The sequence below is a fragment of the Megalobrama amblycephala genome, linkage group LG16 (assembly GCF_018812025.1).
Source record: "Megalobrama amblycephala isolate DHTTF-2021 linkage group LG16, ASM1881202v1, whole genome shotgun sequence".
NCBI lineage: Eukaryota > Metazoa > Chordata > Actinopteri > Cypriniformes > Xenocyprididae > Megalobrama > Megalobrama amblycephala.
Window position 1 is genome coordinate 37,073,417 of NC_063059.1, and position 16,302 is coordinate 37,089,718.

A 16,302-nucleotide genomic window follows, 5' to 3' on the forward strand; every position below is an offset into this window, starting at 1 on the left:
AATACAAAAATGTCTTTTCTCGGTGAAAGCTGTGTTTCACTCTGAGCTTTGTATATATATATATGGATTTAACGGTAGGTAAAAGATTACTAGGAAAATTCAATACAGTAGTACACAGAAAAAGAATATGAACAGAAAAATGAAATTGTATGTATGCGGTACTTTTATTTAGGCAATGTGTTACATGTATACAGAACATTTACATTTACATGCCCATGTTTACACATTTCTTACATGTAAAAATGAACAGAAAACTGCAAAAAAATGACATCCAGCAAGCTCCATATATATATATATATATATATATATATATATATATATATATATATATATATATGCTTCCAAATTTGATCAATAAGATTGTGATTTTTCTTTAATTACTATGGCAGGTCATTTGCCCATTTACAAACTTTCCATACCTGTACATACATGCCTGACAGATTTTAATAATGTAATGGATCAATTTGCATGTGATTGCTCACACGAAGAAAGAATGTTTAGAAGTAGTGAAGAGTATAACTAAAGTATAACAGAGAATTTCACTGAAAAAAAAACATCTTTATAATTGAAAATATTTACCATCTTAAAACATTTAAGTTTTATATCATAGACACAAATGTAAATGCACACACTGCTAAGACATGTATGTAATGCCTCATTAGCTCCTCTACTAAATGCAAAAACTATGATCTGATCTAAACCATTAAGATATTGACTGTCAGTAGCATGTGTACTGAAATTATTAACTGCTACAAATTCAGATCCAGCCAGCCACATAGTAGAGAATCAGGCTATATGATTTAATCATCACTAAACAACAAAAACAAAACACTTAAGATTTTTAATTGAAAATATTTACCATTTCATCTCTTTCATCATTTCATCTTTTTCATCCAACATTGAAGTTTTATTTTATATATTTGTGAATTTAGTTTTTACTCCCCTTCTTTATGATACTGACAGATGAACCAGAATCAATTCGAAAAGCAGGGTATAAGGGTTCAGTGAAAGTGGTCTGGACTCTATGAAGGAAAGTCATTGTGTCAGAGACGCTGTAGAAGGACAGAGTTCCTGCTCTGTGATCCAGATACACTCCTATTCTAGAGGAGTGGAAAGCAGGGATTGAGACTTGCTTGTTGTCATGCATGAAAATGATATCATTATTATAGTAGCCAAATCTCCAGGATTTTTTGTTGGAGCCAAGTCTACAGTCATTAATGTTTCCTTTACGACTAATTCCTTTGTAACAAACTCCTACAGCCCATTCCTTCCCACTGCACTCAACCTCCCAGTAACAGCGACCGTACAAACCCTCTCGACACAAGATGTAGGGAAACTCAAAACGCTCTGGGTGATCAGGATACTGCTGGACTTTTTCTGAATATGATGCTTTTGTGTTCCTATTTGACAGTTTGAGTTTTTTGTCTGCAGTGTCTGGATCCAGGTTCAGCTGACAGAAGTCTGAGGAGGATGGATAGAAACAAAGATATATTGAATTATTAGACACTGAATGTGTTCTTATTAAGTATTTCAAAACCATGGGCATCAATAGGGAGTTGGTCCTCCCACTTCTCTGGGATGTTCTGGAGAATGCAGGGATTTTCTCCTATTCACAAGACACCCGAGCATCAGCGAGTTCAAGCACTGATGTTGGTGGTTCACTGTTACAAATCATCCCAGATGTGTTCATTCGAGTTCTGGGCTTTGTTCTTTCACATCAGATTTTTCTTTATTAACTAATTTTGTACACTGAGGCTCTGTCATGTCCGCCCGAATGTTCCATTGCCACAAAGTTAAAAGCACAGAATCTTCTGGAATTTCATTAAATGCCATAACATTAAAGGTGGAGTCATTAGAATTTCAAAAACACTGTTTGGAAGTTAGTCGGCCGACACCAACAACAAACGTGTAACCAATCAGCATTAGGGGGTGTATGATGGTTGAGGTGAGAGAACAAGCAAGAGGTTTGAGAGATTTGAAAAAAGAAAAGCGATCAAGATCAAGAGATGGTACACAATACAAAAGAGCTCAAAAGAACATAACTGGAATGAAGGATTATGACTGGGCAAGCGCTTTAGGACCCGGTTATATTAGAAAAGATTTCCGGCGCTGGAGAGAGCTAAGGGGGAAGGCCTGAAAACAGTCGCTTCTCATGTAAGTAACACTGGGTTTTGATTGTCTAGAGGTGCTGTGCTGTTTGCGACTAACGGCGAACACTTTGTATTTACTTGTGTGCACTGTACATTCATTTTTTTTTTTTTTTTGCTTCTTTGTCATTTGTTCATCAACTGCGCTTTATTTTTCATGAAGCATTATTTTGTTGCGCATCAGCTGTAATAAACAGACATCCACTCTCACATTGCGTGTGTAACAGTGGCCAGATAGTGAGAGTTGAGCAGTTAAACTACTGCACACTGACGACCGCTAGACAATCAGGACAGGGTGTTTAGGATTGGAGTGTGAATTCTGGAGATGGAGCAATGAAGAGAGGGGTGTGTTTGTTTGGGTTAATTTTCAAATATTAACAATGTCCAACAGCGTTTTTCAAAATCTACTGATTCCCACCTTTAAGTTTTGTCTTTACTACAATTAAGGGGCCTAGACAAACCTATATGTGCATTGTTGTGCACATATTGTGCAGTGTATTTATCAATGAATGTTTTTGATTCAGAATTTTTTTTTTTACTTACATTTCAAAAATTCATTTGCCGTTTTAGGTTCTGGAGGCTCTGCAACATGGACATTTGACACTGAGGGGCCAAAAAGAACCAATACACTGTTTATTTCTTAAGTGTAATCTTGTATGAATGACAAAATATTACACATAAAAGTTTCAGACCTTCTCTGGAAATTCTGGCTGTTTGCTGTTGATAGACGTCCTCCAAAACCTCCTTAAACGCTGAGATTGAAATATCTTTAAAAGACAGATGAGTGTGTTGAGTGAAGATGGGAACATCTTCAAATGAAGGTAAAACACACACAGACTGACACCTCTGAAATGAGACAAATATGAAAATGTGAAACAGTGAGTAAGTATAGAAACATGGTGGTATACCAATGAAATTACTTTTATTACTTTCAGACACTGGATCTGATCATCAGTAATCAGAAGTTTCTCAATCTCTGCTTGTCTTTTTCTGAGTTCTGTCAGCTCTTGATCCAGATGTTTGTGAAGTTCCTCTGCTCGATCTATCTCAGTCTTCTCCTGAGCTCTGATCTGCTCTTTAATCTCAGAGTGTTTCTTCTCAAGAGAGCAGATGAGCTCAGTGAAGACCTTCTCAATGTCCTCCATGGTCTCTAGAGCTGAACTCTGTCAGAGACACAAAGATCTGATCATGCAGATTACTGTTGTGACTCAAAATAATGCAGTAAGACAGTAAATAAGTGGCTGTCAAGCACACTGTGAATTGTATGTCATGATTTTTATAGCACTTTGTAAATAATGTTTTGGAGTTCAAAACCCATTGGTCATCCAGTTTTATTCATTTTAAAAGATCAAATTTTTTGCATGTAAAAAAACCCCTTTAAAACTAAAAAACAAGTAAAAAGACATACTTTAAGCAGCTTCACAGCTTCTCTGAGTTCCCGCTGACCTCTCTCTCGCTCCTGGATCAGCTTCTGATATGCCACTTTTATCTCCTTTAACTCTTTCTGAGGATGTTAACATAAAATAAATAAATAAATAAAACAGTAGACAAGAAAAGACTCAACACCTTTCCAGTCTGGTAAAGGGTTGTGTAACAAGGTGAATCGAAATTACAGCCTAAAAATATAATTTTTTAATTGTTGATATTACCTTTTTACTAGTCCATTCTGAATCCACAGACACCACATTGTGTACTTTGTGATTGTCAATACACAAACAACAGATGCATTGACGATCATCCTGACAGTAAATCTCCAGAAGTCTCCCATGACTGAGGCAGATGTTCTCCTGAATGTTTCTGGAAGCTTCGACTAGTTTGTGCTTCATAAACGCAGGAGATTCATAGTGAGGCTGCAGGTGAGTTTGACAGAAGGAGGCCAAGCACTGCAGACAGGACTTTACAGCTCTGTTCTTCTCTGTAGTGCAAACATCACACTCCACAGCAGCCGTTTGTAGGGACGTCTTCTGCAGCGTCTCCATCATCTCAGCTATCAGAGTGTTCTTCTTCAGTAGAGGTCTCTGACCGAAGCTCTCTCTGCATTGGGGACAGCGGTACGGCGGCCCCTGCTCCTTCTGGCCCCAGCAGTCAGTAATACAGCTCATACAGTAACTGTGTCCACAGGGAATCGTCACCGGCTCCTTCAGAGGATCCAAACAGACTGGACAGCTGAACTGATCCACATACTGACTCACTGCAGACTCTGCCATTTCTGAAGGAGTAGCCTATAAATACACATGTAAATCATTAATGAAAGAGAGCATGTATAAAAATCTACAAAATGCTTACAGTTTTGTATATTAATATGAAAGAATCCTAAACTCTTCATCTGTAACCAGAAGAATAAACATAACACATCCAGATTAACATATAGTGCATCCGGAAAGTATTCACAGCGCTTCACTTGTTCCACATTTTGTTATGTTACAGCCGTATTCCAAAATGGATTAAATTTATTACACTATTCTGACACTATTCTTTAAGAGCTGCTGTGCAGCTAAAATTATGTACCAGTTATCAATGTAAAGCACAATCTGCATTGTAAAAAGTGCTAAAATAAAGGTGACTTGACTTGAGATGTTCAATCGGGTTCAAGTCTGGGCTCTGGCTGGGCCACTCAAGGACATTCACAGAGTTGTCCCGTAGCCACTGCTTTGTTATCTTGGCTGTGTGATTAGGGTTGTTGTCATGTTGGAAGATGAACCTTCATCCCAGTCTGAGGTCCAGAGCACTCTGGAGCAGGTTTTCATCAAGGATGTCTCTGTACATTGCTGCATTCATCTTTCCCTCGATCCTGACTAGTCTCCCAGTTCCAGCCACTGAAAAACATTCCCACAGCATGATGCTGCCACCACCATGCTTCACTGTGGGGATGGTATTGGCCAGGTGATGAGCAGTGCCTGGTTTCCTCCAGACATGATGCTTGCTATTCTGGCCAAAGAGTTCAATCTTTGTTTCATCAGACCAGAGAATTTTGTTTCTCATGGTCTGGGAGTCCTTCAGGTGCCTTTTGGCAAACTTCAGGTTGAGGAGTGGCTTCTGTCTGGCCACTCTACCATACAGAACTGATTGGTGGAGTGCTGCAGAGCTGGTTGTTCTTCTGGAAGATTCTCCTCCCTCCACAGAGAAATGCTGGAGCTCTATCAGAGTGACCATTGGGTTCTTGGTCACCTCCCTGACTAAGGCCCTTCTCCCCCGATTGCTCAGTTTGGCTGGGCGGCCCGCTCTAGGAAGAGTCCTGGTGGTTCCAAACTTCTTCCATTTATGGATGATGGAGGCCACTGTGCTCTTTGGGATCTTCAATGCTGAAGAAATTTTTCTGTACCCTTTCCCCAGATCTGTCCCTCAATACAATCCTGTCTCGGAGGTCTACAGACAATTCCTTGGCCTTCATGGCTTGGTTTGTGCTCTGACATGCACTGTTAACTGTGTGACCTTATATAGACAGGTGTGTGCCTTTCCAAATCATGTCCAATCAACTGAATTTACCACAGGTGGACTCCAATCAAGTTATAGGTTGCGTCCGAAAACTGGAAAATGCTGCCTTCTGAGGACACATTTCAAGGTAGGAAGGCATCAAGGCACATCCAAATCCAATGTTAGCTTCACTTCCTGTTTCCTGAGATACCTTCATCTGATCGATTTTTCAAGGCAGCATAGATGTATCATTTGCTGCCTTTGATATCCCACAATCCTGTGCTTTCCATTCTGACAGTTGAGCTAGAAAAATAAAGATGGCGTCCGAAAGTTGCGTTTGCTGGCCAGTTTGTGAGTAAATGTACATTTTTGACTACATTTTCCACTTTTGATGTCATTTATAGTGAGAAATTACTACTGTAGTAATTAAATATTTGTTTAGTTCTCACCAAAGCTCACGCTATATTGCGGTAGATCATTAAACTCTTATGCTGCCTCAGAAGTCTGTCCGAATTCAGTTTCATGAGGTGCCTTCATGCACAAATGCTGCCTTACAAGTCATTGCTTGATAAGGCAGCGAGGAAGCAAGTCAGCTACCTCAGTTTTCGGACGCAGCCATAGAAACATCTCAAGGATGATCAGTGGAAACAGGATACACCTGAGCTAAATTTTGAGTCATGGCAAAGGCTGTGAATACTTATGTACATGTGATTCTTTCATTTTTTATTTTTAATAAATTTGCAAAGATTTCAAACAAACTTCGTTCACTTTGTCATTATGGGGTATTGTTTGTAGAATTTTGAGGGACATAATGAATTTAATCCATTTTGGAATACGGCTGTAACATAACAAAATGTGGAAAAAGTGAAGCGCTGTGAATACTTCACTGTTCATGAAACACATACAGTAATAAGGAATAATTGAATGTTAATTTTTCAATACAAGCATAAACTAAAGACATTAAACCATTAAATGAGGATTACATGATGTTCTTACCTGCTTTGACAGAATAACAAGTCAAATATTCCTTCCTTTTGCTTTAACCAAACTAACAAGAGTAAATGGATTCTTAAGCAGAGGCTTGTGTTGCAAGGAAATAGGTTTCGTTTCTCCTGAATCCACAAACTTCCTGGTTTTCAGTGAGAGAGAGAGAGAGAGAGTAAACATTGTTTATGTGAAACCATGACTTTGCAGTTTTGATGCTCTACTCTCTGTAGGGGGAGACCGGGGGCAATTGTACCAAATTTTGATCATGTCGTCATTACTCAAAAACCTTTGAAATATATTTGGATACAATTTCTATGTCAGTAACTTCTGTGTGTTGTTAAGAGTCACCAAATGTTTTTACAAGCAATTACAATACTGATTGAAACATTAGAAGTCAAATGTTACATCTAATTACTTTAATACCTCAAAAATTAGTCTTTACCAAGAAAAACTTTACCAAGTATGATTTAGAAGCTTGTCCTTTGGCATGCAGAGAGGGATCTCCACAGAGCACATGCAAAGTGAGTTTCATGGTTCTGTCTCATTTCTGATTGGTGCAATTTGAGATGTTACAATTGTCCCGTTACATTTGCCCCTGGTCTCCCCTATTTTTCTTAATATCACACCATATCTCTTGACACCTTTGTATGTGAACTAAACTGAGCTGGACGATGACTTCACTGTTTTCTCTAAAGCTGATCTACAGAGAAAACTAAATTAATAACTAATGATTTTTACAACGGAATGAATCAATACTGAACTTACTTAAGTTGGACAATGACACTATTTTCTTCTAGAACTGCTGTGCAGCCAAAATTATGTTCCCTTTATCGCTGCTTTGATCTGCATTGCAAAAAGCACTATGTAAATAAAGGTGACTTGACACCAGTAATTAGTTGAGTGTGTAACATAGAAAATGTGTTTGTTTGTTTGTTTTAACAGCTTCTAACACACTTCCAGCGATCTGTGTAAAATGATTAAATCATTGATGAGTTCATGTTTGTTGTACAATGTCACTGGCATCAAACCTTTCAGAAATTATTTGTTTTAGCATGTGATTCTTCTTGATTTTGAGAAGATAAAGTTCATTCAGCTGCAGCGGAGAAAAAAAACACTCACTTAGATCACAGATTCTTCAGACAAAATATTCCATAAAATGGCCACAATTTTATCAAACGATCACTAGAATGTTATTAACACAAATGAATAATTAGATTTGATTATCTCTTTATTTTATCATAATCACACATTTACATTATTAATTATACATTAAACTGAAGAAAAACAAATATAAATATTAATGTTTTAAAGAAACATTGCTATGTTCTGAAAATGTGAGTAAAAGGTGTTTTGCAGTTTCTCAGCTTTTTGTCAACAACAAAATCAAAAATCAATCAAAATCAGGCCTCAGTCTGAAGTCAACTCTGTTATCTGTTAAATTGTAAAGATGATCCTACAAGTAGGTAGCAACAAAACAAAATATAATCTGCATTTAATACGTCATATAACAAAGTGTGATTATGTATAACAATTATTGTATGAAAACCGTGCTGTATAACAGTTTTTTCCACAGACGATTATTTTCCAAACTAACCCTGATGCCTTGTGGCTCGATGATGAAATGCATCATGGATTATCATGTGCTACAAACTTTGCTGAAGATGAAATCTTTTAGATGCCAAGATTACGGAATACACAAATCACTGTAATCTGATTTTGGAAAATCTGATAACGAACTGTATATTTATTTACTATATCCAACTTGAGTGTGTCTTATGGGTGTTTTATATTCATTGATGGTGTTTAAGAAATTTGATGTATTTTGTTCATCCAAACTACAAATTATATTTCAATTAAAATATATTGGCCTACATGTTTCAGAAGTTTAGCAAATAAACCTGAAACTCTATCAATTCATTTTTTTCTGGACTGTCTGAACTCTCCTCTGTTCTATGATCCTGACAGATGAACCATCTCCAAACCCATAAGCAGGGTATAAGGGTTCAGTGAAAGTGGTCTGGACTCTGTGAAGGAGAGTCATTGTTTCAGAGACGCTGTAGAAGGACAGAGTTCCTGCTCCAGATACACTCCTATTCTAGAGGAGCAGACAGCAGGGATACGGACATGCTCATTATCATGTTTGACATAGAAATTCTGTTGATAGTTGGCCAATCTCCAGGATTTGCTATTAAACCCCAGTCAGCAGTCTTTATTTTTTCCTTTACGACTAATTCCTATGTAGGAAACTGCTACAGACCAGTTGTTCCCACTGCACTCGACCTCCCAGTAACAGCGACCGTACAAACCCTCTCGACACAAGACATTACAATACCAATCAAATCGCTCTGGGTGATCAGGATATTGCTGAACTTCAACTGAATGTGTTGCTTTTCTGTTCTCTTCTGACAGGATGAGTTCTTTGTGTGCAGTGTTTGGATCCAGTTGCAGTTCACAGAAATCTGAAGATGATGGAGGGACAAATAGATATTCAAATAAAGTACTGTCATCCACACTTTCCCCTCACAATATCACAGTCATTCACATCATTCAGCAACTGTTTGAGAGAACAGTGTATATTATTAGAACTCAATTTACAGTGCAAAAATCCATTTGGAGTTTCAGGTTCTGGAGTCTCTGAGACATGAACATTTGACACTAAAGAAGGGGAAACACAATCAAATGCTTAATATTTATATGAAATCTAATGTGAATGAATCAACACCTTTTTTAAATAAAAAACTCATTTTTTAATAATAAAAAAGACCTTCTCGTGATATTCTGGCTGTTTGCTGTTGACAGGCGTCCTCCAAAACCTCCTTAAACGCTGAGATTGAAATGTCTTTAAAAGACAGATGAGTGTGTTGAGTGAAGATGGGAACGTCTTCAAATGAAGGTAAAACACACACAGACTGACAGCTCTGAAATGAGAATAATAATTCAGACTTAATTTGTGAAGCACAACCTATTTTTTCCGAACATAAAACAACCATGACACAATAGTGTTTCATTTTATGGACCATTTTCAACATTTTTGCATCATTACCTTCAGACACTGGATCTGATCATCAGTAATCAGAAGTTTCTCAATCTCTGCTTGTCTTTTTCTGAGTTCTGTCAGCTCTTGATCCAGATGTTTGTGAAGTTCCTCTGCTCGATCTATCTCAGTCTTCTCCTGAGCTCTGATCTGCTCTTTAATCTCAGAGCGTTTCTTCTCAAGAGAGCAGATGAGCTCAGTGAAGACCTTCTCAATGTCCTCCATGGTCTCTAGAGCTGAACTCTGTCAGAGACACAAAGATCTGATCAAGAAGATCATTGTGACTCAAAATAAGACAGTAAATAAGTGGCTGTCAAGCTCAAAAATGTACAGAAGTCTCAATAAGAACACTGTGAATTGTATGTCATGGTTCTTAAATCAATTTTTGGAGCTCAAAGATCTACTTTTTTACATGTCAAAAAAACTTTACAACTAAAGAACAAGTAAAAAGACATACTTGAAGCAGCTTCACAGCTTCACTGAGTTCCCGCTGACCTCTCTCTCGCTCCTGGATCAGCTTCTGACACGCCAGCTTTACCTCCTTTAACTCTTTCTGAAGATGTTTATATAAAATAAATAATAAAACAATAGGCAAGAATAGACATTGGTAAAGGGGTGTAACAAAGGGAACCAAAATTACAGCCTATAAATACAGTATATGCAATATAATAATAATATTAAAACAGTTTATGCATGTTTTCATTATTGTTAATATTACCTTTTTACTAGTCCATTCTGAATCCACAGACACTGTGTTGTGGTTTTTATGATTGTTAATACACAAACAACAAATGCACTGATGATCATCCTGACAGTAAATCTCCAGAAGTCTCCCATGACTGAGGCAGATGTTCTCCTGAATGTTTCTGGAAGCTTCGACTAGTTTGTGCTTCATAAACGCAGGAGATTCATAGTGAAGCTGCAGGTGAGTTTGACAGAAGGAGGCCAAGCACTGCAGACAGGACTTTACAGCTCTGTTCTTCTCTGTAGTGCAAACATCACACTCCACAGCAGCCGTTTGTAGGGACGTCTTCTGCAGCGTCTCCATCATCTCAGCTATCAGAGTGTTCTTCTTCAGTAGAGGTCTCTGACTGAAGCTCTCTCTGCATTGGGGACAGCGGTACGGCGGCCCCTGCTCCTTCTGGCCCCAGCAGTCAGTAATACAGCTCATACAGTAACTGTGTCCACAGGGAATCGTCACCGGCTCCTTCAGAGGATCCAAACAGACTGGACAGCTGAACTGATCCACATACTGACTCGCTGCAGATTCAGACATTTCTTTGCAGACAGTCTGTCCTCAAATATGAACTGCTCTGCCACAAGTAAATCATTAAAGAAAGTACATAAATCCACATGTAAATCATTAATGAAAGAGCACGTCTAAAAATCTACAAAATGCTTATAGTTTTATGTTTTAGTATAAAAAGGATAATGCTAAATGCTTCACCTGTAACCAAAAGGCTAAACATAATATATCCAGATTAACATATAATTATTACCAAACACATACAGTAATAATTGAATGTTAATTTTTCAATGCAAGCAAGCAAAAAAATAAAACCTTTAATTAGATTATATGACTTTCTTACCTGCTTTGACAGAATAACAAGTCAAATATTCACTCCTTTAGCTTTAACCAAACTAGAAGAGTGTGGATCCTTAAGCAGAGGCTCGTGTAGGGAAATAGGTTTCATTTCTCCTGAATCCACAAACTTCCTGGTTTTCATCGAGCAGATGAGAGAGAGAGAGAGAGAGAGAGAGAGAGAGAGAGAGAGAGAGAGAGAGAGAACGTATCTCTCGACACCAATAATCAGATGAATGGTGTGTAACATAGAAAATGTGTTTGTTTTTACTGCTTCTAACACTTCCAGCAATCTGTGCGTGAAATGATTGAATCATTGATGATTTCATTTTTGTTGTACAGTGTCTTTAGCATCAAAACTTTCAGAAATCATTTCTTGTTTTAACATGTGATTCTTCTTGATTATAATCTTTTAAAGAAACATTGCTATGTTCTGGCAGAAAATGATGATCGTTTTAAAAAGCTTTTAAAAAAAGTCTTTGTCAACACAAACAGCAATACAAAACCAACAAAAAACAAAATAGTCTGCATTTAATCAAAGTCCCTTTCTATGTCTATAGTCTTTGATTTAATACATGTAACATAACACATATAATACATGTGTGATGATGTAAAACAATTATTTCATCAACACCACACAGTAAACAGCTGATTTTCCAAACTAGCCCTGACACTTTGTGGCTTGATGATGAACTGCATCTTGGATTCAGAAGTATTACAGTTTTTCTCAATCGATTTGACACATTTCTCCAAAGTGATGTAACTGCTTTCAAAACAGTTAACACCGTGATCTAAACACGCTCTAACAGTTCAACTTTACTACAAAATAAAGCACTGCATTTTTTTCTAGTAATGCATTTATTCAAAGTAAATACTTAACATCAAAACTACAGCTGCATTGTCTATTGATTTTAGAATATTTTTAGCTGTGGATGCACAAATACACTAACAAAAATACACGTTTATTGTAATGTTTTTCCAACAGGTTTTGTTATATGGGTCATTGACAAATAAAGCTTTAAAAAACTGATGAAATACATATTTTTGAGTCAAGAACAATGTGTTTAAACAAGTTTTAGTTCCCAGACAGCAACATAGTGTGGCCCAGATCTGGCCCACATCTGGTACATGTGGATTACATGCGGACCATATGTGGGCCGGTTTTGGGCCAACACTAGTCAGACATAACATTTCAAAGTGTTAATTCATTTTTTACTTTTTTTCGTCAGGTGGTACAACCAAATATTTGTAAATATATATCATTGTACCACCTGACATGGAAAGTGTACCAACCTACCTATACTTGAAATTAGCAGTTTTTAATCAGTATTTGAGATCTACAAACCTTTTCACTCTGCCACAATGATCTATTGATTTCCTCTGGATGTTGCATTATCAGTCTTAATGTTATTTCCTTGTCAATACATATAAAACAGCCATATTTGCAGTTGTGCCAGCCTGACAATTGTGAATGTACTATACAAATTGCTATGCAAATGTTTTCATTTATCTCAACTGTGTTATGATATAGACACGGAGGCAGAGGTAAAAGCAATCCAGGTGAGTTTTATTGAACAATGTGTAGAACACAGAGTGAAAATAGTAGCTATCAGGTTCTTGAGAGATGAATAGAAAGAGATACTGTCCTTGTTTGACTTGTAGATCCGGGAGCAGAGATGAGATGGAGGGAGACGTTGGAGACACTCACACACACAGGAAGGTAAGCACACGAAGGGACCAGGAGACGAAGGAGATGAAGGAGATCGCTGGAGCAGGTAAGTATGTCGATTGGGAGTCCTTAAGGTAAGCATACAAGTGTTGTAGTGCAAACGAGACCGGACAGTGAGTGTGTGTGAGTGTGGTGGCTTTGTAGTGCTGGTGATTGCAGAGTGAATGAGGTGCAGGTGGCGGTGATTAGTATGCTGGTGATTGAGTGCGTGGATACTGCGGTGAGGTGGAGCCTGGCGTGTCTGTGACAGTACCCCCCCTCCCACGGCCCGCTCCTGAGGGCCGCGGACCCCGACGTCGTGGTGGTCTTCCCCTGGGTCGCGGGGCAGGTCTGTCTGGATGGTTGGTATGGAAGTTCTGTAACAGGAGAGGATCAAGGATATCATTCCTGGGAACCCATGAGCGTTCTTCGGGACCATAGTCCTCCCAGTCCACGAGGTACTCGAGTTTACCACCATGGCGCCGGGAATCCAGGATCTCGTGGACCACGTAGGCTGTGCCGTCTTCTAGGAGAAGTGGAAGGGGGGGCTCGGCGGCTGCCACGTCAGGCTCTGTGGAGGGAACAACAGAAGGGTGGTGAGGTTTGAGTAGGGACACGTGAAATGTAGGATGGATTCTACTATACTGTGCCGGGAGTTGGAGACGATAGGTGACGGGGTTGATCTGCCGAAGGATGGTGAACGGGCCAATGAAGCGGGGACTCAGCTTCTTGCAGGGCAGACGCATCCTGATGTCCCGGGTGGACAGCCAGACCTTCGTCGCTCCGAGGCTCCTGTCTACCAGCCGGGGCAGAAGGTCTGGCTGCCATCTTGCGTCTGCGCAGGGCCCTCTGCAGCTGGTGGTGAGCTGAGTCCCACACCCTCTCGCTCTCCCGGAACCAGTAGTCGACTGCCGGAACGTAGGAGGGTTCCCCGTCCCAGGGGAACATCGGGGGTTGGTAGCCGAGTACGCACTGGAAGGGTGTTAGTCCAGTTGAGGCTTGGCGGAGGGAGTTCTGTGCGTACTCGGCCCAACCCAGGTACTGGTTCCAGGAGTTCTGGTGGCCGTGACAGAAGGTACGCAGGAAGCGGCCGATCTCCTGGATCTTCCGTTCCGTCTGCCCGTTCGACTGAGGATGGTATCCAGACGATAGGCTGACGGCCACACCCAGGAGGGAGAAGAAGGCTTTCCAGACGTGGGAGACGAATTGGGGTCCTCTGTCGGAGACGATGTCTTCAGGTAATCCATAATAGCGAAAAACATGATTAAACATTAGTTCTGCAGTGGCCATGGCGGTAGGTAGACCCTCCAGGGGTATCAGACGGCAGGACTTTGAGAAGCGGTCTACCACCACCAGGATGCATGTGTGACCGTCAGACTCAGGGAGATCGGTGACGAAGTCCACTCTCAGGTGTGACCAGGGTCTCTCAGGAACGGGCAGAGGAAAGAGCTTGCCGGTGGGAAGATGGTGTGGGCTCTTGGAGATGGCGCACTCCCTGCAGCCCTGCACGTACCTCCTGACGTCGTTGGCCATGTTGGGCCACCAGAAGCGTTGTTTGAGCAACGAGAGGGTCTCATTGACCCCCGGGTGACCAGTGCCAAGTGAAGAGTGGATGCTGTGCAGGAGTGGAGTGCGACGTGCCCGTGTGATGTATTGCAAGCCTTGGGGGCAACCCGGCGGAGTGCGTGTGGAGGCATTGGAGGAGGGAATGGTTTCTTCGGACCACTGGATAGGGCTCATGAATATGGACTCCGGCAGAATAGTATCAGGCTCTTCGGGCTTCTCCTCAGGAGCATAGAGGCGAGAGAGCGTCAGCTTTAGTATTCTTAGAACCAGGGCGGTAGGAGATGGAGAAGTTGAATCTAGAGAAGAACATGGCCCAGCGAGCTTGGCGAGGGTTGAGTCTCTTAGCGGCCTTCAGATATTCGAGGTTTTTGTGATCAGTGAGAACTTGAAAAGGGTGAGTAGCTCCCTCCAACCAATGCCTCCACTCCTCTAGGGCAAGCTTGACGGCCAGGAGTTCGCGGTCACCGATGTCGTAGTTGACCTCCGCCGGGTTGAGCTTGCGGGAGAAGAAGGCGCATGGATGGAGTCTACTGGTATCCCCTGCTGCTGTGATAGGACCGCTCCCACTCCGGTGGTAGATGCGTCCACTTCCACGATGAACGGGAGATCCGGGTTAGGGTGGACGAGGAGGGGAGCGGTGGTGAAGGCTCTTTTCAGGGTTTCAAAGGCGTTGGTGGCTTGTGGGACCAGGACAGAGACTTGGGCTGGTGACGGAGTAGGTTGGTGAGTGGACAGACGATGGTACTGTAATTCTTGATAAACCGGCGGTAGAAGTTGGAGAAGCCTAGGAATCGTTGGAGTTCTTTTATAGTAGTAGGAGTGGGCCAGGACTGTATTGCGGAGACCTTCCCCTCGTCCATCCGGATGCCACTGTGATCAATTACGTACCCCAGGAACTGGACGGAGGGTTGATGAAAGGAGCATTTTTCTGCCTTGAGGAAGAGATGGAACTGCCGTAAGCGCTGGAGGACCTCCGCAACGTGGTGGCGATGTTCGGCCAAGCTCCGGGAGTAGATGAGGATGTCATCAATATATACCAGAACGAACTTATGGAGAAACTCCCGGAGCACCTCGTGGATGAAATCCTGGAATACGGAGGGGGCGTTGACCAGGCCATACGGCATGACGAGATATTCGTAGTGTCCTGTGGGCGTGACAAAGGTGGTCTTCCACTCGTCCCCCTCACGTATCCGGATGAGGTTGTACGCGCTGCGGAGGTCCAACTTGGTGAACACAGTGGCACCGCGGAGATGTTCCAGGGCCGCTGGGACGAGGGGAAGTGGATAGCGGAATTTTACGGTGATCTTGTTGAGGGCACGGTAGTCGATGCAGGGCCTCAAGCCTCCGTCCTTCTTTGCCACAAAAAAGAAGCTTGAAGCAGCAGGGGAAGTAGACGGGCGGATGTAACCCTGTTCGAGTGCCTCCTTGATGTATTCCTCCATGGCCTTCTCCTCCGGTATTGACAGGGGGTATATGCGTCCCCTGGGCACTGGTTCACCCGGTAGCAGATCGATGGCGCAGTCCCATGGCCGGTGTGGAGGAAGCTTGGAGGCGCGTTGCGGGCAGAACACGTCACTGAAGGGGGCGTAGTCCAGGGGAACATCCACGGAGCGCTTCTCAACAGGGCTCTCGATGGACGTGGCGTTGACGAGAAGAGACTTGGGGAGTGGAGATTTCGGAACAGGAAGCGCTGGGAAGCAGTCTGGGAAGCAGTGATCGCCCCACTTCAGGACTTCGCCCGTGCGCCATGAGATGTTGGGGTTATGTTGTTCCAGCCACGGGCGCCCTAGAACCACGTCAGCGGTGGATTCCTCCAGAACCAGCAAATGGATGTGTTCAGTGTGCAGGATACCGACTCTGAGTT

The 16,302-nt window shown here is 41.5% G+C and overlaps 1 protein-coding gene and 1 pseudogene across 1 annotated transcript; both read right to left on the minus strand.

Moving 5' to 3' along the window:
• Positions 1 to 145: 145 nt before the first annotated feature.
• Positions 146 to 7,622, minus strand: LOC125248600 (E3 ubiquitin/ISG15 ligase TRIM25-like). Its single transcript, XM_048160605.1, has 7 exons — positions 6,558 to 7,622; positions 3,797 to 4,369; positions 3,556 to 3,651; positions 3,077 to 3,310; positions 2,840 to 2,993; positions 2,691 to 2,750; positions 146 to 1,461 (listed from the first exon to the last, which is right to left on the minus strand). Exons 2-7 carry the CDS (start codon positions 4,352 to 4,354, stop codon positions 929 to 931), a joined length of 1,635 nt encoding a protein of 544 aa, XP_048016562.1. The 5' UTR covers positions 4,355 to 4,369; positions 6,558 to 7,622; the 3' UTR covers positions 146 to 928.
• A 136-nt stretch (positions 7,623 to 7,758) lies between these two features.
• LOC125248598 lies at positions 7,759 to 11,311 on the minus strand (annotated as a pseudogene).
• Positions 11,312 to 16,302: the final 4,991 nt, after the last annotated feature.

Coding starts and splice junctions, on each gene's coding strand:
- LOC125248600 (XM_048160605.1), bottom strand. CDS start 4,354: ATGGCAGAGTCTGCAGTGAGTCAGTATGTGGATCAGTTCAGCTGTCCA. Junction 3,652..3,796: donor CAGAATGGACTAGTAAAAAG/GTAATATCAACA, acceptor TAACATCCTCAG/AAAGAGTTAAAGGAGATAAA. Junction 2,751..2,839: donor AGCCAGAATTTCCAGAGAAG/GTCTGAAACTTT, acceptor TTGGCCCCTCAG/TGTCAAATGTCCATGTTGCA.